Source organism: Neospora caninum, chromosome VIII (assembly GCF_000208865.1).
Source record: "Neospora caninum Liverpool complete genome, chromosome VIII".
NCBI classification, from domain to species: Eukaryota; Apicomplexa; class Conoidasida; order Eucoccidiorida; family Sarcocystidae; genus Neospora; species Neospora caninum.
The window spans coordinates 5,122,721-5,148,080 of record NC_018395.1 but is presented as its reverse complement, the minus strand read 5'-3'; the positions used below and the strand labels follow the sequence as shown (position 1 = coordinate 5,148,080).

Genomic DNA, 25,360 nt, shown 5'->3' with positions numbered 1-25,360 from the left:
AGGCACGTGTTTCACAGGCGCCCGTCGAGGCTGTTTTTTACATTCCTTTTTTTCCGTGAGAGAGAGCAAAGAGGGTGAGAAAGCAAGCGCCAGAATCAAAGAGAGAGTGGAGATGTTCTTCCCGTGAGTTGCGGGTTTAACCTGAGCTTCGTAGGCATGGCCAGTATACAGCCCTCCGACCGGACAAGAAGAGTAGAAACTATGCGACGAGGCACGACTTGGGAAGAAGGCAGTGAGGCCATGCCCGTGCGTTGTCCTCTGCTGCTTACAAAGAAGGGGTCCTCGCCTTTTGTGGCCGATAGAAGTGGCTGAGTTTCCGTTTTCGAAGATTTCTCACGCGCAGGAAGAAAGCCGACGCTTTGGCGACGCAGTGTGTCGGGTGTATGTACACCGGACGTCGCCACTTTCACGCCGAAGGCGACAGGATTTCCGTCTAAAAGATCTCGGGAAAAGAACGGAACTGCAGCGAAGAGAGAAGGATCGGAGCGGAGAGCGGTGAAAACCTCTCTTTCCTGCACACAAACCGTCTCTGCATGCGGCTCCAATGAGCAAACCGGCTTTTCTCTCGCGCAGAAACGCGCATGCACCGCCGCCCAGGCTTCTTCCTAAAAAGGACAAGATGTCCCTCATGTACGCGTTTCACCGTCTTCGTCCAGAGCTGTTGCTTCCTTCGCAATTCCTGCTTTTCCTCTTTCTGTTTTGCTCCTCTCTTTTTCATCTCGTGTGCCTCCGGTGTGTCTTGGTCGCGCTCGTCGACTCGGCCTCTGTTCTGTCTGCGGCTGTGGAGCGCCAGTGTCTCCGACGGCTTCAAACTCAGTGCTTGTGGGAGTTTTTCACATTCTGTCCCTCGTTCTTCCTCTCCGTCTCATTCACAGCCTTCTGCAACTTCTTCTGAGACTACGCTTCTCTCTCGGGTCTTCGGGGGTGGTACACATTCCGCATCGGAGAGGCAAATTCTTGTCTAGCCAGCGTGTAAACTTGAGAGACAAACTCTCCAGCTCAAGCCGCCACTCTCTTCCTTCCCTACCTACGCAGAGCCGCCGACAGTGAACGATCTCCAGCCCAGACACACAGAGACACCTTTACCTGGCGACATATGCGCGTATCAATGTCTCCGTGCACCCATGAATGGACAAAACGATAATTATACATAGATATATAAACCTCTCTCTAGATCGACATACTTCTGTGTATATAAATATGTATAAATGAGTATGTATCCTTAAAACGCGGTGGTAAGGTGAGGCATTCGGCTTCCTTTCCCGTCTCGACAGGGCGAGGCTTCTGCCTGTCTCTGAACATGCCTTCTTTTCCTGCCTTCTTCCCTTTTCAAGCGTAGATCCTTTTTCGGCGGTCGAGCGGAGGACGATTATTAAGTGCATGCAGTTTTCCAGGGGAAGACAAGATGGCCTTCTCGCCCCTCTGGCGCCGTCAGGGGATGCGCGGCCCGCGAGTCTCCGTCGCCGCGCGACAGTCTTCCTTCTCGGTTTCTCTATCCTCCACTTCTTTGTCTTCTCCGTCTGCTCTTGCTTTCTCACCTTCTGCACCGAAGTTCCCTAATTCGTCTTCCGCCTCTTTCTCTTCTTTCCTGCCTGCCGCTGCTTTATTCTCCACTTTGTCCTCGCTGTCTCCTTTCTCTCTTGCCTTTCCTCTCCCACCTGACGCTGCAGGCGTTACGCCCCCACAGGAGACACGCCTGCACGCCTCCAGGCGGCGCTCTGGTGGCTCCGCACCCCGCGCGAAATGGGTGCTGTCTCGGTGGCTGGAAGGAGACACGTCAGCCCCGCGCATGGCGTCTCCGAAAGGCCGACGGCGGCTACTCCGGCAGGGTGTCCCTTCCAGGAAGCGCGGAGAGGCTCGTGTGTCTCCTCAATCCTGGCTGCCTCCCCACAGGCTCTCGGACGCGTTCTTCGCTGTCGGGCAAAACGATTCCCGACGCGATGCCGGAAGATCCTTTCCTTCCGGGGTTGCTTCGGCGCTGGCTCTTTCGCGTTCCTTCTCCTCGGCACCGCATGCATCCCCGTCTCCTCTTTTTCTAGAAAAATTCTTGAGTGAGAGTGTCCAGGCCTCTTCGTGTGCTCCGCTCTCGACGCAAACGCTACATGCATCTCGCTCGCCCGCACCTTCCTCTTCGCCGTCCTTCCCTCCCTCCTCTTCTCCATCTGCCTCCTCGACTTCTCCATCTGCCTCTCCATCTTCTTCCTCTTCTCTCTCTTCTTCCTCTCACTCTTCATCTTCAGCTGCTTCCTCCTCTCGGTCGTCTTCTGCCGCTGCTTCGCAGACGGTCTGTGCTTCGGTGTCTCTCGTGTCTCCCTGCGAGGAGACGCCAACGTTTTTTGCTTACGGGGCGTCGCAGGACAAGCAGCTGCGTGCGGTGCTTCCTCTCCTTGAGAACTCGACTGATCCGAGATTCTTAACGAACCTGCTGCTTTCTCTGCATGCGCTTCCTGACATATGGCGTCATGTCCTCGCTTCTCCCGCTATCCGTTCGTGCCGCCTTGTCTTCCCCGTCCCTTCCTTCCCTTTCTCCTCCGCCGTCTCTCCTCACAGTTCCCGGCCGGTTTCTCACTCCCCTTCTGCCTCTCTGTATGCCCGTTACCTTGCGCAGTTTGGCATAAAGGAGGCGCACGTCGAAGGCCTCCTGCGGGCGTCGGCGCCCGCCTCTCTCGACCTCCTCTTGCTGCTTGCGCTGCTGCCCCACGTGAGCTTGGCGCAACCGCCCGTCTCCGACTATAAGCCGTTCGCCCGTCACGTTGAGGCCAGCCGGGACGCACCCCGACCAGGAACCGAAAGCTCGGAAGCTGACGAAATCGGCGAAAATACTCAAATACCTAACGAAGGCGGTCTTCTGAAACTCGACCTCCGAGAGGCCTTGCCACTGCTCCTTGCTGCGTATCACCCGCAGCGGCCTGGCGTTGATCGCGACTTGATTTCTCGTCTCGTCCTCCATTTCACGCAAGCGTCTCTTCTTCTTCTGCCTCCGGCGTCTCCTCTTTCCTCTCTTCCTTCTCTTCCTCTCGGACCTCGCGCGCTACGGCACCTGCCTCAGGCTCCGCCTCGGTCGCCTTCCGCCCCGGCAGCTTCTCCTGCGATACGAACGGAAATTGCTCTTTGGCTGCAACACACTGTCCTCTCTCTCACTCCCCAAACCCTCCGTTTTTTCCCTCAACTTCCCATTCGCCTCGCAGCAGCCTTGCATGCGGCTCACGTCCGCCTCCCCCTTCTCCCTTCTCCTCCCCCTTCTTCTCTGCAAGGCGCGTCTTCTCTTGCAACTGCCTCTCCGCCGACTGCGAGGCAAGGACCGCAGACGCACCGCGGGTGGGAGTTTGGCAGGCCGCGAGAAGAAGAAATTTCCTCGGCAGCAGGCGTCGCGCAGTGGGAAGTTGTTGATCAAGTTGGAGCCGTCGTGTTGCTGAACCAACTGGATGTGATCGAGGAGCTCCTCTGGTAGGCGCCAGAAGAAAAGCGGAAGAAAGAGAAGGAGAAGGGAGAAAAACGGGCAAAAGAGGACGAGAGGCAGGGAACGGAGGAACGCGGATCGACAGCTGGGCTGAAGAAAGGCGACACACACTGGTGGCGAGAGCGTTTGTCATGCTTGAGATTCGTTTCCGCGTTTTTTTTCTTCGCAGGAAAGTTAACTGGTCGAGGTTATCTGTGAGCGCAGCTTGCCGCTTCTTCCGGGAGGCGTTCGATTCCCGGCATCTGGTAAGAGAGCGAAAAGCAGTTCGAAAGGCAAGGAAAAAGCGTCGAAAAACAAGGGGGAATGGCACTAAACGAAGGGGCAGGAGTCGAAAAAGGAGAGAAACGCGGGAGGGGAAAGGACAGCAAAAACAACCAGGTGGAGAGGGTGGAAGAAGAGCGGGACGGTGGTATGGAGCAGTGGAAAGATAACGAAAGGAGACACCGGCAGCCAACGGTGGACAGGGCGAAGAGCCCGTTCTTGGAAGCAGCGGAAGCGTCTCGAGAGGAGACAAAGGGAACAATCCTCGACAACCAGAAAGAGAGGGAGCGAGGAAAGAGTGAGATAGGAAGAAGAGACAGAGAGGGAGATAGGAGGAAAGAGACAGAGGGAGGCAGGAAGACACGTAGATGAGGGAGAAGACGATCCAAGAGAGCACGAAGAAAGGGAGTTCGAAGGCGAGAAAAAAAGGCAGAGGACGCCTCGAGAGCGAAGGGTACGGAGATGAAATTGGTAGATTGATAGATGATAGGGTCATGCGGATAGAGACAGAGACGCAGTGGAGAGAGTCACTGAAAGGCAGACGGAGAGGAGGAAATGCGGCTTCTTTCATCTTTCTCGTCGTTCCCATTTTCCCCCGATGCAGTGTCGCTGACGTCGAGGGAAGAGACGAGCGCCGGAGCCGGGCGGTCCATCATCTCTCAGAACGGTGTTTGCTTACGCTCGGCCTTCGTCCGCTCTGCCTCTGCAGTTTTTGTCTCGTGGTTTGCATTTCTCCTGCTCCAGGGCCTCAGTGGTCTCGCCATGCAGAAAGCCTTCGCCGCGATCTCCTCCCGGCTCGGCTTGCTCCAAACGTCAGACGTTTTCAATTTACTCACTGGCATCCAACATCTCCAGGTGAGACAAAACTGGATCGGCCACATCTACCCCGTGCTCCCGAGCGTTCTTTTCAAAAGACGCAGACGTCTTCTCGCCGACGCCTACGCTCTGCGCAGAGCGATCGACTCTACGATTTGGTCGCCATCCCGTCTTTCACATTCACATACACAAAAGTGAAGATAAAACTATATATATATATATATATATATATACGCATACATATAAATACAAAGGCATATATATATATATATATATATATTTATATATCTGCATGTGTGCTCTATAGCGTTGTTTTGAATCTGTGCCGACTGGCACAGTGCCTGAACGCTGTAATTGTTTAAAGCATCGAAAAGGTGTGGACAAAAGAAAACCAAATGCGTGCGAAGGCCATCGCGCCTCAAGCTCTTGCTCTCACATCTGCCTTTCCGGACCTCGATATGAATATCGATATCCGTTTTTCCATATGTATGCATACGCAAACGGTGGTAGGAAGCTATCTAGACATATGTGTTTACCTATAGTATGTCTACATGCATATGTATGCACATGGATATGCACATGCATGGGTACGAGGAGGCGTGGTCTGTAGGATTGCCAATTGCTGGGTGACGTGAACCAGACTGGAGTGTCAAATGCGGAGTGCTGCGTTTGGCTTTTCTGGGCTCTGCTGCAGCACGTGGCCCCCCAGGAGCAACGCGAGATTGTCTGTAGCAGTGCCGCCTGCCTGGCGCTGATGTGGCCGCATGCACGTCGTTTTCTTCCTCTCTTCTCCGTCGAGGAACTCGCCTTTGTAAGCAAAACCAGAACAGTTGGCCCCGAACGCTTCCTCGCGGACTATACATGCAGAGGTGTCTGCATCCATGAAAAAACAGAGATAAAGATATATTTCAACGCAGGCTTGTTCATACGTTCAGATGCATGTCGCTTTGTCTCTCTGGGTTATATCACAAGGGCCATGAGCCTGCGACTGTCTCTGCTCCTGCTCTATGTCGAAATCGGTAGAGAAACATGGATGTGCCTGTCCATGTTTGCATGCATGCACGCATATAGACAATGCGGTCCTAGGGTAAAGAGTCTCCTGAGGTCCTCTTCGACGTCGACCTCACACGTTCGTCTTGAAGCATATGGCCACAAGCCTCGCATGTCTCGAGTTTTCAGGTGTCGAGACATCTATATCTGTCTATATATCTGTCCGTGTGCCTCTCTGTCGACATGTGTCTGTGTATGTGTCTGTATATGTCTATGTACATCGGCGCATTCATATGTGTGTACGATTTGATGTGATCCAAGCGGCGGTGTGTATGCCCTACTCCCTAAATATGTCGATATTTAAGGTTTGCGGTTCAGTCATTCTCATGCCTCTTTCGACCTTTGTGGCTCTGTGCGTCCCTGGCTGCTGCTTGATTGCCGCATGGTTTCTCTCTTCCGTGCTTTCAGGCTTGTGAAGTTTTCGCCCACGAGGTGTTCGTCGCTGCGCTATCTGCCAGCGGCGCGCATCGTCTCAAGACGCTGAGCTATCGCCGCCTCGCCGTCGAGTGTCGGCGCCAAGAGGCCTGTAGGCTCCGAGAACAAAAAAGAGAAAAGAGGAGCAGAAATAGAGAAAGATGGGAAGGAAGCAGCAGCGAGAGACTCGGGAGAAGAAACGGCTAAGACGAAGATATGAGCGCCATGCATGCGTGCCGCTGTAGCCACAGGCGAAGCACGAACGTGCGGGATCGCAGGCAAGCAGACGAGGGTGGCATGAGACAGCGCACATCCAGGTTTCTTGAGATATCTAAACGAGACAGCATACAAGCGAAAAATGTGGTCTCCTGTATGATTCCTCCTGTCTTTGCGTCTCTGGCGTTTTCTTCCGCTCCCACTCCCTCAGGCTCCGCTTTTTTTGATCAGAACGGCGACGCGTGGCAGCAGCTCTTGGACGCCTTCGTCGCCCGCCGCGCGGCCTGGCCGCTGCAAACCTGGGTGCGATTTCTCAAGATGGTAAGCACTCTCAACTCTCCAATTCCGTATCAATGTATGTATATATATATATATATATATATATGCATGCGCTCGCATGCGTATGCGGATAAGAACATCATTGCAGTCCTTCTCTCCGCATTCTAATATATATATATATATATATATATATATCTGCTTGTGGGTCTAGGGCACCATACATCCCAACCCGACGGGCTACGCTGCGGTACTCTGTAGCACAGCGACTTTATGTCTTTTCTACGGTTGTGTGCGCGTGCAGGTTTGTCGATTTCGATCACAATCTCCATATATATATATATATATATATATTTATATATGCAACCTGGATACTTGTATGTTTATGAAGTTGAGATTTCCAGGTGGGAGGAGGGGCCAGGTGAGTTTTCCCCGTGGCCTCATCTGTTTTGCATGCATGTGCGCATGTCTTCAGCTGGAGCCTCTGGTGTCTCTACACCAGCTGCGGAACGAGGCGCTTTGCGCGCCGTTTTCTCGGACGCTTGCACCGCCGTCTCCCCTCGTCGGACGCGTGCACCGTCTCTTGTGTCTCTCTTTTGGGCCACCAGACTTTGAAGATAAATTGCTCGGCTCTCTGGAAAGTCCAGGCGTGCATGTAGATGCCAACGGCGCTTCGCTGCCCGCTGGAGTCCGAGAAAACTTGGCCATCTTTCGACGCCACCTTGCCACCCTTTCCCTCCACGAATTGATCGACTTCCTCGTGGGGATGAGAACTTGTAAGCCGCTCTCTGCATGCACTCCTCGGCGCCAAAAAACCCCCTCTGCGTTTTCACCTGCAACCTGCCACGCGCGCCTCGCGAGTTGTCTACCAGTCACCCATCCCGGCAAGAATACCTACTCAACTATGTACATATATATATATATGTCTAGATATGCCATGAGAAATTAGAGAGCTGGAAGTGTATCCAGTTGTATCTAGACAGGATGGCACAAGCAGAGCCATGCAATATATATATATATATATATATATAAAGCATTTATATTGGATATGAATATAATGTGTACGGGGAGAGACATACGTTGCTCCGTGTTCAAACATCCAAATACTCATGCGTTCAAATGCATACATGTATATATATATATATATGTTTGTATGGTTTTGTGGCGGAAATGTTTGGTTTGTGTGTGTTTGGTCAGATGGCTACGTGCACCGGCCGCTCCAGCGCTTGGCGCTGACCGAAGCGGTTCGTCGAATAGAAGACGAGAATTGGACTCTTCGCCCGGAAGATATCTGCAGGCTTCTCGTTGCCTCTGAAGTACGTCTGCCTGTCCGACCCTCTCTTGTCTCGCCTAGAAACCCGTTTGTCTCCGGCACGCGACCTTTCTTTCGGGCCTTCTCTCTGTCTTGTTCTACCTCCCTGCATGCATGCAACGTTTGCTCTCCTCGTCCTTGCCGACGGGTGGGTTGCTTCCGGTTCTGGTCTCTTTTCTCGTCCTCGTCTTCCGGTGTGTCACCCTCCCCGGTGTGGAGAAGGGAAGTCGCTCTTCCTCTCAGATCACCCGGTTTTTTCGCCGCGGCTCTGTCTCGGTCTCTTCCACGTGCATGCGACGCCTGCGCGCCTCTCTCGGTGTTCAGGACTTCGTCCTCGGGAATCCCATGCGGCGCATCCTCGAACGCCAGCTCCGGCGGCTGCACGTGGAAACGGAAGGTCAGCCGCACGGGCCTCGCAGCCACGTGCATGCAATCCCACGCAACCGAAGGCGGCCTGTCTACGCGCTGACGTTCCACCTTCCACGTGCCAACACTCGCTCATTCAGTTTTTATACACATATAAAGATATAAAGATATAAAGATATATATATATATATAAAGATATATATAAAGATATCAAGATAGGTAGACGGATACGGGTGTGTAGAACCGCATGTAAGCAAAATATGCATGTGCATATGCATAGTGTGTGCATATGTGCTTGCGCTGCTTGTGTCTGCAGTCTTACGTTAATGGAAGTATTTAGGTCCGCTGTTGCGTCGGTTTCGATTCATGTGCATGCACAGCACGTAACCGGCGAGGCGCGCCTCTCTCTGCGCATGCCTCTGTATCGACTGTCGAAGCTTTGTTGTCCTCTATACATCGCGCCCATTCGTCTTGACGTTGAGGTCTTGGGCGCAAGACGGGACGTGCTTTGGCGTGCCTTTGTCGGGTGATTCGTTTTTTTCGCAGACTTGGCTGCTCTGATGGCTCTGGTGATCGCCCTGGAGCGGCAGCCGACCCTTGGAGTCGCAGCGCTCTTCGATCTGAGAAAGGTGAACAACCTTTTTTTTGCTGGGAAGCTCCACACGCTCCTGTCGCGTAGTCTTCTGTTCCTGGGAATGTGGCCACAAGGACGGTAGCCAGATATCTCCACCTTTCCCTCTTTTCTGCTTTCCGAATATCCCTTCCGTATATCCTCTGTTTCTTCCTTTCTGTCTTCTTCTTCGTTCGCCTCGCGTTCCTTCCCGTCCTTCTTCTCTTTGGGTTTCCTTTCTTTTTCTCCTTTTTCCGCAGCGTTCTCTCCGTTCTCTGCTTCCTTCTCTGTCTTCCTTCTCTACTCCTTCTTCCTCTGTTTCCTTCTTTCTCGCTCCTTGTTTACGTCTTTTTACTTCTTTTTAGTTTCTTGTGCGCAGCACATCGACAATCGCGTCGCGGGTCTGACGGCAGCCGTGGGGGAGTCGGACGTCGCGTACTCTGTTGAGGCGGAGTCTCCGATGACGGCCGCGCCTGCGACGTCTCCGAAACTTCCCCTCTCTCTTCTGCCTCTCCTTTTCGTGTATCTTTTTTCGCGTCCAAGTTCCCTCACGGCCTCTTCCTCGCTGCTGCCGAGAGCCTTCTCGGCGTCCGCGCCCCAGGCGACTGCCTCGTCCCCGAGCAACATCACGTTTCTCTCGCCTCTTTCGTCCTTTCTCCGGACCTTGATTCCCGAGCTCCTCTCTCCGTTCCTCTCTGCCATGGACCTCGCCATGCTCCTCGCCCCCTTGTGCACCACGGAGGCGCCCATCTCCTGCTACGCTTCCCACTTTCCGACCCTCTCTTCTCTTCCTTCCTTTGTTCGCTTCCTCGAGACACCTGCGTCGCCTCTCTCGCCTGCGCTCCCCGCCTCTGCCGGCACGACACCCGCGCCTTCTTCCGCGACGAATCTCGGCGCCTCACTCCGCTCCCACGACGAACAGCTGAGGGGCGAGCAGCACCGCCGAGACCGACAACAAACCGCGTCTCCCGCTCTCGCCTCTCTCTCCGTCGCGGAGGCTGCAAGTCAGCGTTTCTCCGGGAACGTGGCGCTCGTGCGCCGACTCTGCCGCGCGGCTCGCCAGGCGGTCCCGTACACGCCTCTCGCGCTCCTCAGGGTGGCGACTGGTCACGCCATTCTGCATGCGCATGCAAATCAGATGGTTTTCCTCGCCCGCTCCAACTCACCGACGGCCGCAAGAGAAGGCGAGGCGGCGCGGACGGGCGGCGACGGCCCCAGAGGCGGCACTGGCGCGGGGCACCGAGTCCGCTCCGGAGACTCAGCGGCTCTCGAAGGCATTGCCGTCGATCTCGCTCTGGGGTAAGAGCGGAAAAGAAAAGAAAGAGAAACGGGAGACGAGGAGTGCGCAGAGGCGAACGGAAAGCGGGGAGAAAAGGAGAGAGCGAAAAAAAGGGAGAGAGAGGATGCAAAGAGAGAGAGATCCTTCAGAGGCGTGCGTGCGATGCACACGGAGGAAAGAGAAATCCGACTTTGGAACGGGGAGAAAGGTGGAGCAATTGAACACATCAACAGACGCGAGAAGCGGAGAATGGAGGCGTCGACAGGACGCCCCGCGCACGAGGGAGGAGGCGGCGAGGAGAACGACGCGACCCTTGTTTGCCAGGCGTTTGCGTGTTGCGGGCCAGCCTGGTTCTCCTGGTTTTTGCCAAATGTTTTCACCGTGCTTTTCGCACAAACGCATATCTGTAAAACGTTTCCTTGTGGCACTTCTCTTCTTTTTAGTTGCTTTAAATAGCTTTTTGCTTCTCAGGGTGAACCTAACTCTTGTTTACCTGAGGATCCGAATTCACGTTTTGTCCGTTTCCGCCTCGCTGTCTTAGGAAAGGGAATCTCGGCGTTCGCTTTTACATGTTCCAAACTAAAATGCGGCGGATGCCGCAGGAGGCTCCAGTACCTGTGCCGTCCGAGCGCGCGCCTGAATCACAGGACTCTGTCGTGGAATCTGAGGGGCGTTCTCACTACCGCTTCTGTCCATGTATTCCTCGTGCATGCAGGCACATCCCCACGCTCCTGCGCATGCTGAGACTCCTCGAAATGGATGCAGATCCACGACATCTTCAGCGCCTTCTGAACGTCCTCCTCGTTGCTGACCTCTCCCTTCTCACCCAGCATGTACGCTCCACGATGGAGATATAAATACTCAACATATATATATATATATATAATATATGGGTTTACTTTTATGGTGCATCTCCAGGACTTGAATATAGCCGCTCTTGTTTATATACGTTTTTCTATGCGCATATATATATATATATATGTATATATATTTATTTATTTACGTGGGGTGCGTGTCTGTTTCCGGTCACTTTCGTAGCCGAGGTGGATGTGCTCGGGAACGCATCTCTTATTCATGTTCGCTGTGCTTTTTCTCGTCTCTGTATGCGTTTTTTTTTTTGCGCAGCGCCTGCTCGACTTGATGGAGGCTTTCGTCGCAGCGAGGACGCGACTCGGACCCGTCCTCCAGCGCCTTCTCTCCTGGTCAGTTCTGGCCTCAGCGTCTGACGGAAAGAAAAAGGAAATCGGAGTGAAAAGGCTGTCGACAAACGACCACGCTTCCACCTCTCTGTTCATCTCTCTCCCTGTACATAACTCTCTATATACATATATATATATATATATATATGTATTGATGTATCTATATAAACATAGCTGTAGGCTCAGATGGGAAGCTTAGCGCATCTCGCTTTGTGCAGTGTGATTTGTATAGTGTGCGTGAAGTCTTTGTGCGTGAGTACGGTTGTGTGTATTTGCTCAGCTCCGTGTACATATCCGTGCATGTATTTCATACATGTTGTATCGCGTCTCCACACGGTTGTGTCTTTCCTCCGAGGACGTCGAAGGTTCGCATGTCTCTCTGCGTCTTGTTCGTCTTCCCCACAGTGTCTCGTGCGTTGCGGTGTTCCGAGCTCCGTCAAGCCCAAGACGGTTTGCGTTCTCTGAGAGCCTCTCAACCTCCCTGGTGTTTGCTCTGCCGTCCCGCGCCGTTCAGGTTCTCAGACCGGCTGCTCCGAGTCTCTTCTCCCGCTCCGTGTCTGATGGACTGTCTCCTCGCCGAGATTGCACTCTGTGCCGCCGCGCTGGATTTCCCGCACTCCGCATTTCAAAGCGCAGCATTGGCGCGGCTCGGGGTGCTCCAGGGCGCTCTCCAGGCGTCGCTGTCTCCGGCGCCGGCATCCGCGCAAACCGAAATCGCCGGATACAGCCGATTGTTTGGGCGTGACGACTCGTCTTGGCCTCACGGCGAGGCAGCCGAGCCTGCAGAATGCCACGTGCATCACGAAATCATTCCCTCCGAGGCACTTCGCGTGCAAATTCGAATTCTTCTCGGCCTCGCCCCCACGACGCCGCTGACAAAACGGTAGGCGACGCGCCGCCGAGGAGGTCCGAGACAAAACGCGTGCTCGTTGAAAGCGCTTAGGTTGGCCCCTGAGATACAGGCGCCGCACTCTTTCAGAAAATATTCTTTAGGCGCTAGAGTGTTATGTGTAGAACTCCCCTTTGCCGCAGCACGAGTCAGGGAGTCTTCCACGTCCCTTGCTCACACAAACGGGTACCACTTGATTCGTACTTCTTCTATCCAAATATATATGCATATTTATTTGCGTATATTTCGTACGGCTTTTCGAGGATTTGTTACAGCATCCGTATTGCATTCTTGGTTGTCGTTCCATATCTCCACGATGATCTCTTTGGGATCTGAATTTTCGTCTGTCCGTCTTTTTCTCTTTCTGTTTTCGGCAGCCTCGTGGACCATTTTCGATTCTGCGTGGACCTCGTGGCAAACCGTAAGTCCACCTGGGCGCGTCTTGTGTTGGGCGTTCGAGAAAGCAGAGACAGTTTAGTACCTAGAATACAGAATCTGGTTTTAGTTGTGAGATACGCAAACAGCCATTCTGAAGCCTCCAATAAAAAACAACGCTACCCCGAGCTGGGCCACGCGTGTCTGTCTCCAACGTATTCATGCTCAAACGGTCGCCTCGAAAACGCACTTAAGGCGCTTTATTCGAGGGCTTTGGGTGGCCCTAAGAGTGAACCGCATATGCATGCAGAAGATTCCACAGATCTGAATGTGTTGATCAAAAGTATCAGGCTTTCAGGCAACACACCGAATCCTTCATATCAATCATCAAAGTGTATTCATGCACACATTTATATCAATCTACCTGAGTATATATATGTATATATATGTATATATAGATATATGTATATATCTGTATGTGAGGAGTGGGATGTCCAGGTGTCTCTATGGTTGCCAGATGTGGTGAGAGAGGTCTGAGAACGTACTTCACGCAGCGCTTTCCTTGGTGATTGATCGGCGGCGGTGCCAGCAAGAGGCGATTTTGAAATGTGGCACAAAGACGAAGGTGGAAAGGCGGTTCAGGCCCCTCTCTCCAGAGCAGAGGGACAACCTGACTCTTTCGCCTCTGTCCTGGCTCTTTTCTGTTTCGTGCGAGGCGGCCGATGTTTTTTCCGATTTTCACGTCGCGCGTTTTGTCTGTGCTTCAGGTGTCGAAACAGCGAGACAAGGGAAGGAAGAAATCCCAGTCCGGGACGAGGAACTGATCAGTTTATACGAAATCTACCTCTGTCTCCTTCTTCGGGCCCCGTCGCACTTACACCTGCAAGAGACAGATGCTCACGACAGCAAACTGATCAACTTTCTCCTCAAAGATCTCCCAAGACTCAAGTGGTACACCGCAACAGCCCACAGAACGCTGCAAAGACGAAAACGTCGCAGTGGCTGCGAAACGGCCAGGAGTGTCTTCTAAGCGAATCCTGCGCTTCACGCTCGGAGAGAAAGAGAGAGGGAGCGAGACCGAAAGGCTCAGGGAAAGCAATAGAGAGAACGGGGTAGACAGAGATAAGGAGAGTAAAAGAGGGATAGAACAGTGACAGCGAGATAGAGAGACGGAAACGTATGTACCTATATACATATATATGTATATATCTATTTACCTCGCTGTCTTTATAAATGATTTATGTTTGCCCGGCCCACTGTCTAGATGGCGATGGATACGCCACCGTCGTTTTGGCATGTCTGTTTTTTTCAGGTTGGAGCGTGAACGATCTCGATCTGCGAGTTTTCGCCTGACTGAGGAGAGTCGACAGCTGAGCGCGGCCTTGCGACGACGGGGACTGGACGCGATGAAGCCCGTGATTACGGGAATTTGTTTCTGTCACTTTGCCTCCGTTTCGGCCTCTCGTGGTAAATCGCACCGCCGCAGCCTTTACCCGCGACCGAGGAAGGGACAACACGGTCGAGTGTGTGTGTGTATGTCTCTCCAGTGCGCGCCTATAAAAAGGCCGCCTTCTCGCGCTTGGTCTCTAGCCCCAAACGTTCACTGTCTGTAGCCAGCAAATTCGTCGTTCCCCTGCTCCGGTCGCTTGCAGTGTTCTCGCGGTTTGTTTCTTCGCGTCTCCCACACCACGCGAAATGCACCGTACCCCGTAGGCGCCTCCCCGGCCTCTTCTTCGCTTTTCTGCGTCGTGACTCTCCAGGGGTTGCATGCATGTTCTCCTCAGACGCGGCTTCGCGGGGCCCCACGGGCGTCGCCCTCGTGTGTGTGCCTGAGGAAGAGACACTCGCCTCCTGGACTGTCGAGGAAGGCGCGGCCGACGAGACGCTGCTGGACAGAGGCGACGGCGGGCGACTGATCACGCGAGGGGAAGAAGGCCTCGTGGCAAACGAAGGCTGGCGTGGCGAGGAAGAAAACGGCGAGCGTTGGGTCCACGGCAGCGCGTCCTCGAACGCCAGGCCCCTGGTCGCCTTTGGAGAAAGTCGAAGACGCATCGCGCATCTGAAAAAAGCGGGTTGGGTGGTCCTTCCTCTCTTCATCACGCAGGTGAGACGCAAATCACAAGTGAACAAACAAACGCCAGCAACCTCTGGACCCACGCACCGCATGCAAAGGCCTCCCTTTGCACATATAGATAGATAGATAGATAGATAGATAGATAGATAGATAATGTAGATCTATGTATTTCTCTCGCTATATATGGATACGTATCTGTAGGTATTTGCAGAGTTCCCTGGACAAGCAGGTGTGCCTTCCGCTGTGTGTAAGGACGGGTCTCGTGTATAAGAGGAGAGGTCGAGAGAGAGCACCGAAAGGCCCCGAGGAGATGCGCAGCCACTTGGAGCGGCGCGTGCGCATTCGCTGAGAGAGGCGCGTCGACCTGCCGCTTTCGTCGAGGGCCTGGACCTGGGCACGGCGGCTGGCGGGACCGTCTTCGGGAGGCTGAGAACGCCGCTGTCCCCTCACGGGGGGGGGGGGGGGGGGGCAAGGCTTTAAAGCAACGGCGAGCGCTATGAAGCCTTTCTGCTTTGAGGCCTCCATCGGGCATGTGTCTTTCGCTGTCTGCAGTGGCGCCAACTTCGCACCGACTTGGAGAGAGACAAGTTTCTTCGAAATCTAACGAATCTCTCGTAGGCGCGGTGCATGATCAAGGAGCCGTGGAGATGAAGGAGGTCGATTCCCCAAACCAAGCATCCAGGGAGAAGAATACGCCGGCGAAAGGACAGTGAACGAAAAGAAGCATTCAAGCACGACGGCAGAAAGACAAGACGGTGAAAACAGGAAGGCAACTGGCGGCCGAAAGCGAAGCAGTGACGAGGGGAAAAGCGCAGCGCGTAGAGAAAACGAGAGAGAAGAAACCGGCTGTGTGTCTCACCGCATGTTGCATGCTTCACACGCAAAACATGTCGCTCCCGCAGCTCGCAACAAAACTGGATTGCGCAAGTAAACAGCCAGTCGGCGCGACTGGCCACCGGGTTCTCTCTTTCGTTTGTTTCCTTCTTTCCCTCCGTTTCTCCACTTTGCGGACCTAGTTGGCAAACCCGCGCGCGGGCTGTATATACAGTCTGGAGCCGTGGGCGCGTGCATGCGTGGCTGTCTTCTTGCCGGTCTCTTTCGTGTTGTTTTTGTTGTTTTCACCTCTCCACATGAGCACTGTAGGAGGGGATCTGTGCGTCTTGTGCGACGCTACACAACTGTGTCACTCTACGCGTGTACACATCGAGACAGAGATACAGGCAAATATACCTGTTTGTATGTGGATATGCGTAAGTTTTTTGTCTTCTTCGGCATAGGTCAATGCGTGTGTGTCGTCAGAGTGTTGCGTTTTTTTCGCTCGGCAGTATCGTGTCATTTCGTGAAAAAGAGTAGAGGCCCGCCGTGACACCCGATTTCTCCCGCAGCTTCAAAGATGTGTGTGGCCGTCCGTTCTCTTGGACGCTTCTCGTGGATTTCTCCTCGGCTCCAAGCGCCACGGAGAAGAATCAAAAATGCTTCGACACCGATGGCGCCTGAGCGCCCTGCCACACGCACTCGCATGCCTGGACGCGTCTCGTGGCATGTTTTGCATCTGTCCAGCTTGTCGAAAAAGTTTAAATAGGGGAAACGCAAGGGCGGCTCAGATCAGCACACTTCGAAACTTTCGATCCCTCACGAAGGTGACGCGACAGTCGGTGACCGACTGCCTCTCGCTTTTCCCCACCGTTTCAGCTGTCGCATGTCGAAGCTCGTGAAACGAAGATTTTTATATCTCCTTTTGGCCAGCTTATCGGTTTTATAGAAACGTTCAACTCGTCAACGTGTCAAGCATAGAAGCAACGAGATCAGCTGCGAAACGCCGGTCGAAACTGGAGCAGCCGGTTCAGTTCAGAACCTAAACTGCGAACTGCTTTTGTGCCAAGGTGGAAATCCCTCCATATCGGCGATCCGCCTCGCGGTCGCAAGACACACTTTCTGTGCCCCCAAAGCTCTTTGCCTCCCCCCACGATCCATGCGCTCATGTGGTGCATGCTCCATGAACTATGCATATATATATATGTATAAATGTATGTATGTATGTATGTATGTATGTATGTATGTATGTATGTATGTATGTATGTATGTATGTATATATATGTATATGTAAACACTGCAGTGCGTTCTCCCTCTCCTGATAAATATAGGCTGTTTGTGTGGAGCAAGGGTGGCTTTGTCGCAGCGCGGGTCGTTTCACATCGTCTGCTCTGCGTTTTAGATGTCAGCACATATGGAGAATCTGCATAGCCCTGTTGGATCCCCAGCGCGCTCTTCAGTCTGAGCCGATCACGTCAATGGTGAGGCGACGCAGGAACGGGCGAGGCAGGAGCAGCGGTCAAGGAGCGCGACGCTGTGAGATTAGACGAGGCGGGACCGCCACGAGAGGGCGGCGCGGGTGGAGAACTTAGTGCGGTGAGCACGAGCCTATCCCGATCAAACATGACCAGGCGAACGAGCATCTCGTCGCCCACACGCACGCGGCTCTTGACGGAAGGCCGAGATAGGTGCTTCGTTTCTCGACTCGTGGAAGGTTCCTGCGAAACCGCGAAAGGCAGCATGGGAAAGTGTTCACAACAGTCACGTGAGAGAGCCGTACAGCCCTAAACCCCGAGACAAAACGCGAGTTGAAAGGCCTCCTGAATGGCAAACGACGACCGCCTAAGAGAGTCGCGAGCTGTCGCTTCAGGATGGACTTCTCTTGTCTGAGCATATGTTGGCCGTTCTCCCTGTCGCTCTCTCTCTCTGAGAGAGAGACGCGAAGGGGTAAGAAGCCCAGACGCAGTCAACGCGAGAGGCGGGCGAGAAGGAGGGATATATCGCGGTCCCCAGAAATAGGGTGGGAACTAGGGAGACAGGCGCCGAACCCGGAACGCGGGGTGAGACGGCACAACCGCAAGAGAGAAGGAAAAGCGGGAGAGCTCGAGTGAGAATGCAGAACTCGACGGGAAGGTGCACGGGTCGGCCGGAGGAGCGGGCGAGGAACAAAACGGAAACGCGAGGCTTCAGCAGCTGTGGGAACAGATGGCCGCGGCAATCAGGTGTAGAGAGAGAGAGAATGCGAGCCCCGACGGCGCGGTTTTTACGCGAAATGACAGAGAGACAAGCTTTCGGGGCGCGGGCGAGAACCACTCACCAAGAGAGGCGGGAATCGGGAGATATGCAACAAGCCGTCAATGCCTGGGGCTAGATTGAGAACCGCGCCAAAGGGCAAAATCTGCGCGACCGTGCCTGAGACGCAACCAGAGTCGACAAACGCATCTCGCGAAATGAGGAAACCGAGTCGAGCAGCCGCATCCACAGCCTGGCGAAACTCCTGTGAGACCGCGACGAGGGCGAAAAGCGCAGCGCTGCCAATGTGAGTGGGAACCAGCGAGTCCACATTTAGGACAAGCGGCAGCAGAACGTGGCGCGGAAACAGAGAGACGACGGCGACCGCACATACAGTCCCGCCGAGGCGAAACGTTTTGAAGATGTCGACAAAGACAAGAACGCGCCTCGTGCGTCTCACCCTTTAGCCAGGTGTCGGCTCCACGGAATTTCCGGAAAAACCGCTCTTTGGCAGAAGTGTCCAGGTGAAGGACGACGCGGTGGCGAGCAAAGTCGACGCTGACCACCTTCACAGAAACCTGAAACGCCGGAAACGGCACGAGGACAAAAACCACACCCGCATTTCGCTCTCTGAGCACCTGGCGCAGACTCTCAGCGTAAGCCTAGCTGTGCGGGAGGGGACCGCGCGCTTCGGCCTCTCCCTGGGTTCCCGTTGTGAGGCCCTCGCTGCTTGTGCAGGCACTGACCAGGTCCCCGGCGCGAATGTCCCAGTGCGGCCGAAGCTCCAACGTGCCGCTGCGCATGCAGCCAAAATCCACCAAAGCGAGCGGCCACAGATGGCGCCCCGCACTCAGAGGCGGCGGCAGAATCTGCGAGACCAAGCCAGTGTACGACGTGCCTGGAAAAGCATGGAGAAAGACGGAAAGAAAACGCGCAGGCGCATGGAGAACGAGGTCAGGTCTCGCCATGCACGCGCCGACATCCTGGCAGGAAAGAGCGAGAGAAGCGTAGGCACGCGCAGCCACTCAGAAGCACCTGAGTGAGAGAAACAACGGTATGAAGGTTTATACCCACACGCGTACGCGTTTGTATATATGCCTACATACAAATATGTACTCGTGAAATATGTGTGTGCCTAGTGATGTATATAGACACATATACAAATGCGAATGCATTTGTAAAGGGGATCGTGAAACCCGCCTACGGCGTCGTACTTGTGTGGATTGCGGTGACAGGTCGACGTGTGCCACGTTGTGCTTCCGAGTTCAAACAGTAGATCGCGTTAGTTCTTGGGAAAACGGCTCTCGCGAACCCCCAACATAGATCGGTACAAAGAAGTTGCCATATTCTCCGTACAAAGCCGGCACACACGTCGTTTTTGTCGAGAAACGTTGGAACTTCTCTCAACCGGGCCGTGCCTCCGCAAACCGGTTTCGCTTACCATGTCGGAGCTCACGTAGCGACCGCCGGCGACCTTCTCGCCCCGCAGGCGTTCCTGTCTCTTCTCGATTCGCGTTGAAACCTGCACAGCCTCTCTCTGTAAGGCTCCTGCCAAGTCGCTTTTCCTCTCCCTTCTCGCCTGGTCATCAGAGAGAACACCACCAAGCCGCAACGCTTTCTGAACGCGTTCCCGGGTGTCCGCGCACACGTGAAGCGTCAGAAGACACCTTTCCAACACGCCCTCCATTCTACATCTAGAAATAGTATTGGATATGCACGTACGTATGCATATATATATATATATATATATATATGTTGTGCACGGATGCATATAGCTATCGATAGATATATAAAAGTGGATACATTCGTAGTCGCGTGGGGAGGTGACCAGGAAGAGCCTGTTTGGGTGTCGAGACGTTTGCATGTGGCAGGGGGGATCGGTGGTTTCGGCCTGGACCTCAAGGGCAAGTGAATCTGTGGGTTTCCCCTCTCCCGCGTTTTGTTCATAGAGAAATGCCAAAGTTCACCACTTCTCTCGCGCGTGCGTCTCGGAGGTTTATGTGTGCTCCTTCCTCCACGTGCGCTGTGACATACCCCCCCTCGCTCAGCCGAGCTCACACGCGGCGTCCGCGGCCGGTGCGTGAACAGAGACGAAACCGTCAGTGTCCTGGAAACTGCTACGCGCGACACCGGGACGCAGCCCGCCTCGGCAGTCGGCGGTTCGGCTTCCGCTTGCACGGAAGTCGATTTCGGCCACTTACACGAAGGCGAGGAAGCGGGCGAAGTCTCGGAGAGCGCTAAGGCGCTGGACGAGATCGTCTGATACCGATTGCTTTGGCGCGGGGCGCGGCCCGTAGCCGTGCGTTCGTTTTCTGTCCGAGGCGTCGACCTGGCCCAGTCGCGGCGGCTCGGTGGAGCTCCTAGACACTTCTGAGAGTCTCGATCGGGCCTTACTTCCCCAATGGAAAAGGCGCGTCTGACTGCGAGGTCCGAAGCAAAGGCGTTGCGTGCACACACTCTCAAAACGTCTCGCAAAGTTGCGCGGCAGCCGTGCATAGGAAACCGCGATGGAGAATAACCTGCCTGTCGGCGTTCCACTTTGGAAGCTCTACGGAGAGGCGAAGGAAGCGTGGATGGGCCCCTCGCCTCAGCGGCGAGGCCAACGAAGGCAGTCGCGCGCGCACGCAGTCTAGCCGCGCAGGACGAGGCACCGGGACAAGCGGGGACGAGCGACGCCCGAGGCGGGCGAACGGACAATGAAGAGGCGGAAAGGAGGGCGGGAGAAGACTGGAAAACGAGGGGAGAAGAGGGCCCTGGGAGGCGGCCAGGGTTTGGAAACAGGCTTTGGGTGGGCGAGCAGCCGAGAAATCGCGGCTGTGTTTTCGTCACAGCCGTGAAGCAGCGGGCCGTGACAAAGGCGTTACAGTAGAGAAGGAAAACTGGGAGAAGGAGACTGTTTTTGCGCATGCGTTTGCGGCGCTGGGGTGCGTGTACAGCCCATTGCACAGACGCCGAGCAAGCTGTCAGGCGTGCCATCTGGGCACGGTGAGAGCGTCGTCTTCAGACTTTTCAGGCGATTCGGCGAGCACTTCCTGCGAACCTCTGCGTCCATTCTCGTTCCCGTGATGCTCGTCCTCCTGGAGTTTCGGGTTCCTCATCCTGGCAGCTCTTTACAGGACCCGAGGCACACATACTGGAAGGAGCGCAGAACGTGTGTGCGACTGAATGGCGGAAAGGGGGGAGAGGCCGATCTTCGCGGTTTACTGGGATTCTTCGCGTTCACTCTTGGAGACGTTTTCTCTCTGCCAATCTCTGTAAGCCGCGTGCATCGCCGCGAGAAACGAGCACGTCGTGACGGCGAGAGTCCCACGCCCTCCCATGATTAGCAAAGGGGAATTCCACGAGGCATCACTGGAGTTATTCCAGGGGAAAAAAGTGGAATCAGGGGGACGATGCGCACAACGAAGAAACACGCAGATGCATAGGTAGAAAAGCAGCGAGGCAGCAGAAGACGCGGAAAACGCAGAGACCGAGGACAACGCAAGGGAGAAGGAAGGAGCAAAAAACGGAGACAAAATGCTGGAGATGAGCGAAAGGAGATGTCAAGAGGAACCAGAAAAGGCGGGTAACAGTAAGTCACTGGACATCGAATTTGAAAAGAAATTCAAACGCCCGCGAGCCGCGCAGCGTGCGATTTCGGGTGGCAAAACGTGGAAAGGAACAACCTGCACGAAATTCTGTGGATTGTTCAGATCGAGGAAGCTAAGAGAGCAAAACAGACGAAATGAAGAACGGTCCGTGGGAGTCACGTGATATCCGGTCATTTCGCTGAAAGTGTGTCAAGTGACAAGGCAACTTCTCTCCTGTCGCCGCTCCCCTCGACACGCCGCGGGCCCCGCACATGTGACCATCTCGAAATTCCCCGAACGGCCGCTGCTCTCCCCTCTGGAGAAAACGCAGTCGAGCTCGGGATTTGTGGATTTCTTCTTTTCTCGCTTCGAGGACGACCTGTCTCCTCCAACAAGAGAAAACGTGGGTAAGCCTTACTTCACCCCCTCGCGCCGCCCGTGGAGACAGAGACACGCGTGCCAAGACACGACGAGGGGACCAGACTGCCTGAAGCCTTTTCGAGTGTCTGCTGGTTTCCCAGAAGAGAAAACTTCTTGTCTCAGGCACTCTTCTGTGTCCTGGCAACGCTCAGAGTCCAGCAGCTTCAACGAGGATCCTTAGTGTATAGAAAAGGCTTTCTCAAAAGCGTCGCGGGATATATCTCGAGTTTCGAGACTGTCGCGCAGCCTACCAAAAAGGCAGCGCGGCGGCCTGTGTGTCGCCCTCGACGCTTAAGTGTTTTCTCCAGGTGGAGGGAAAGAGGCTCTCAGTCTTTTTTGAGTGCGGAAGGGTCAAAGACAACAGAAAAGATCTCTGGTTGGATCTGCCGCTCGTTTGTATCCCAGTGGAAGCACACTCGGCGTCGACGGAACTCGCACCGAGAGTCGCGGGCGGGAAGAGGCGTCGTCTTCCCAGATCGCCCAGATATACGCATGCATGCGGGTTTTTTCGCGATTCGCAACAGCGCAGCTGGCAGTTGGGGCGCCGATGAAAAGAAAGGCACAAAGAAACAAAAGAGTGAAAAACGTGGAGATGCCTGGCGCGTGTGTGGTCCTTCTGTCGGCCGTCTCTCGACATCGTGGCTGTCAGCTGAGCGCTGGAACGGGAGATTCTTCGAAACCGACACACTGGGGGTTTTGCCCCCTTCGATCTGTTTTTCTGAGTTGCTGTCTTGAGAGCTCGGCGTTTTGAGAGACTTGAGGCACAGCTTCGCTTCTTGATGGCACTCTCACTTCACGTCTACGTAATCCTCCGGCGTGTTCAGGGACTTCCGGAACAAGCGAGAAGCAACAAATCGTCCGAATAACGCCTGGTCTTTCGGCCGTGTCTTTTGTTGCCTTCGCACTTGCCGCTGTCTGTGGGTGAGGCGCCTCTCTGCTGTTCCCCAAGTGTGGCACTGTTCAGCTTCAGTTCCCTATCTGCAACGCAGGCTTCCTGGTGAACCCCGACGGTTGGTTCCCGGTCTCACTTCGCCTTCTGCGTCGATTGCAGCCCAGCCGACCAAGCGCCCTATCGTTTTTGCCTGTCTTCCTCACCGGTTTTCCAGATTGCCACAGACACCGGAAATCGTGTTTGCGTCGTGTTTTTCCGCCGGTTGTGTGGCGGTTGTTGCGCTGCGTATCTCGTTCACAGGGGTTCGGTGCGCTTGCTGTGTTCACCCGTGGCCCTTTCTCTCCATTGATTTGCCTTCCGGCGACTGGGATGAAACTCTGATTTTTCCTGTTTGTGGTTCCTTGTCATCCCACGATTTCAGTTCCAGTTTGCTGCTGACTTCGCAGACCCTCGGAAACCGAGTTCCTCTGTGTCCCTTCTGCTCTCTACGATGTCGACACGGTTTGCTTTGCTGGGGGTGTTGGCCGGCACGGTGACCGCCTATGCCTGTTTCGATTCTTTGAGGCTCGCGAGAGACAGAGCAGGATTTTATTTCCGTTCTGTCGCGGGGGCGAACTGGAGCTTCGTGCCGCATTCTGTGGTGTACGAGCAGCACATGTCGATGTCGAAACTTCTCTCCTCGTGCGGATGGAACCAAATCCTTCTCAGCAGTTACGCGAAGGCTATCCATTCACTAGGCTACCGTTTCTGATGTAAGCTGAAACTCTTCAAGGGACGGCGTGCTTTTCATCGTCCTGTCCGCTATTCACTGTCATTCTTCGCTTCCCGCCCTCCTGACCTTTACTTGTAACGTTTGGAAACCAAAACATCGTTTTTCAAAAGACCAGTCCGCCTTGCCTACCCAAGGCGCCCCAGGATTCAACTGTTTTTACGAATGCGTGTTAAGTGGGCATCGCGAGTTCGACAATCTTCTGCACGTGTGTTAAGCTTCGCGTGCCTGGGACTTCCTGGCCAATCACCGTGACGCATTGAGATGGGTAATCGCGGATGAAAGCAAGAATTTTACACACTGGAAGGAACGGTTTTCCGAGGTGACCGCGATTGTACACACATCGAACACCTTTATGCGTGAAATGCATCGCTGTGTCTTCTTTCGCTTCTGGGATCGTCAGTTACGAGTCAGGAAACGAAAATGAGACGCGCTGTACTGGTTTCGGTGGATTAAGTTCGCGACTGATTTAATCCCGCGAATCGAGTCGCAGATGGAGACGCTTGCTGAAGTACGGACTATCCCAAAACACAGGACACTCCCCCTTACCCCATGTGGACAAAGCGACATCTTTGACTGAGCGAGGATTGTAAATCCAAACCTGGCAACGGTCTAACGCCTGCAAAGGCCACAGGGACAGACGAATCCTTGGTATTTCGTCTCATTTCAGAAACGAGCACGTTCAGCAAAAGAGAAAAAGCAGCACGCCACAGCGGATGCGCAGAAGATTTGTGAGGTACCTGTGCACAGTGTCAAAAGGTGGTGTCACGGCACTGTGTGGAGCGTGGCGTACGACACGGCGTAGCTGCCTTTCCAGACATGCACAGAATTTTCCACATTGCCAGTGTGGTCCGCGTGGGTTTTGGCCACATTTCCACGAAGCCAGCAAACAACAGTCCTCCTTAGATTCGTCGGACGAAATGCCGGCCTGCTTCAGCCGTGCTTGCGTCTAGAGGCAGGGCCGGGCGGTGCCGAGAACGCGCTATCGGCGGTCGTAACTGTCGATGCTCAACTAGTTTGTCTTGCCGACTTTCTCTGCTCCTTTATGATCCCCCCCCCCTCCCCCCAGCTACGTCTGTGATGTCATAGATCCGGTTTTCTGTGACCCGAAACACAATTCCCTTCGGCACATCACCTTTCCCTTTCCCTCTTGAGTCAGCTGCATGCCATCTATCGCTTATGAACAAAGGCCCGGTCAGGAAACGTGCCGCCTTACGTGCTTGAAGCACCTGGCGCACACTGCCTCACTTTACAGACTGCTCAGAATCGATTCCACCACTTGATTTACCTGTGTTATCGTTTGAATTAACAATACAAGCAGAGTTGGTTTGTTCCAAATATTGGTCAGAACAGAGAAAACGAAAACAACGTCACTAATACCGGAAGGCCACTTTAATGATCGGTCGTGTGTATCATTGCCTTGACGACCGAATGTAACGTGGCTTCACATTTACACCGAACCGGCTACTATCCACAGACACATCACTGCAGCGCAACCGGCCGCGTTGTGTGTTTCAGGAATCAGGATTGCCAAACAACTTTTAGAAGTAGGCCAGTCTAACAATATCCCACATGTGGCAAACAACAACAGCACACGGTGAACAACTAGTTTTCTTCCGAGGTAGCCTATTCCATACTTCGTTACATTTTGGTAACAGATATTCTCGGCATAATGTAAGAGGGCGGCGTCTATGTACAGGAGGCACACTGCGAGACCCCTACTTGCATTTTGACAACGAAAGAACGCTCATCATACAGAAACAGCGTATCTTATACTGATCCATCAAAGCAACTCTCGTCGTGATCAGCAGCGCCAGGGGTATTGCGCGACAACACCAAGCAGGAGGAGGAGAAACAACTGTGCTCCTGTGCAGACTCTGTTTCGCGTCCGACGTTAAGAGCAGTTCCTCTTCTGACGTATCTCTAATCTTGCTGACAACCTCCATGTATATCGGCACGCAAAAATCCCACGGTGTGCAGTCGTGATTTCCACAGGCGCGCCCTCGCGAGTGGAGGAATGACAACGTAACTGAGTAGTCGTTTCTCCATACTAAAGGTTTTCACGCAA

General features: G+C 54.0%; 2 protein-coding genes across 2 annotated transcripts; one reads left to right on the top strand and one right to left on the bottom strand.

Moving 5' to 3' along the window:
- Nucleotides 1–1,405: 1,405 nt before the first annotated feature.
- Nucleotides 1,406–15,215, top strand: NCLIV_036490 (conserved hypothetical protein; the record flags this gene model as incomplete). Its single annotated transcript, XM_003883850.1, has 19 exons — nt 1,406–3,447; nt 3,630–3,705; nt 4,466–4,576; nt 5,232–5,348; nt 5,996–6,113; nt 6,429–6,538; nt 6,969–7,269; nt 7,691–7,809; nt 8,130–8,202; nt 8,718–8,800; nt 9,161–10,080; nt 10,776–10,893; nt 11,186–11,262; nt 11,774–12,142; nt 12,526–12,569; nt 13,291–13,474; nt 13,836–13,990; nt 14,308–14,627; nt 15,150–15,215. 19 exons carry the CDS (start codon nt 1,406–1,408, stop codon nt 15,213–15,215), a joined length of 5,403 nt encoding a protein of 1,800 aa, XP_003883899.1.
- A 1,670-nt stretch (nt 15,216–16,885) lies between these two features.
- On the bottom strand, nt 16,886–20,740 carry NCLIV_036480 (conserved hypothetical protein; the record flags this gene model as incomplete). The annotated part of the gene is made up of 7 exons (XM_003883849.1): nt 16,886–17,128; nt 17,728–17,822; nt 18,103–18,220; nt 18,389–18,540; nt 19,084–19,221; nt 19,844–20,062; nt 20,683–20,740. The coding sequence occupies 7 exons, from the start codon at nt 20,738–20,740 to the stop codon at nt 16,886–16,888; spliced, it is 1,023 nt and encodes a 340-aa protein (XP_003883898.1).
- Nucleotides 20,741–25,360: the final 4,620 nt, after the last annotated feature.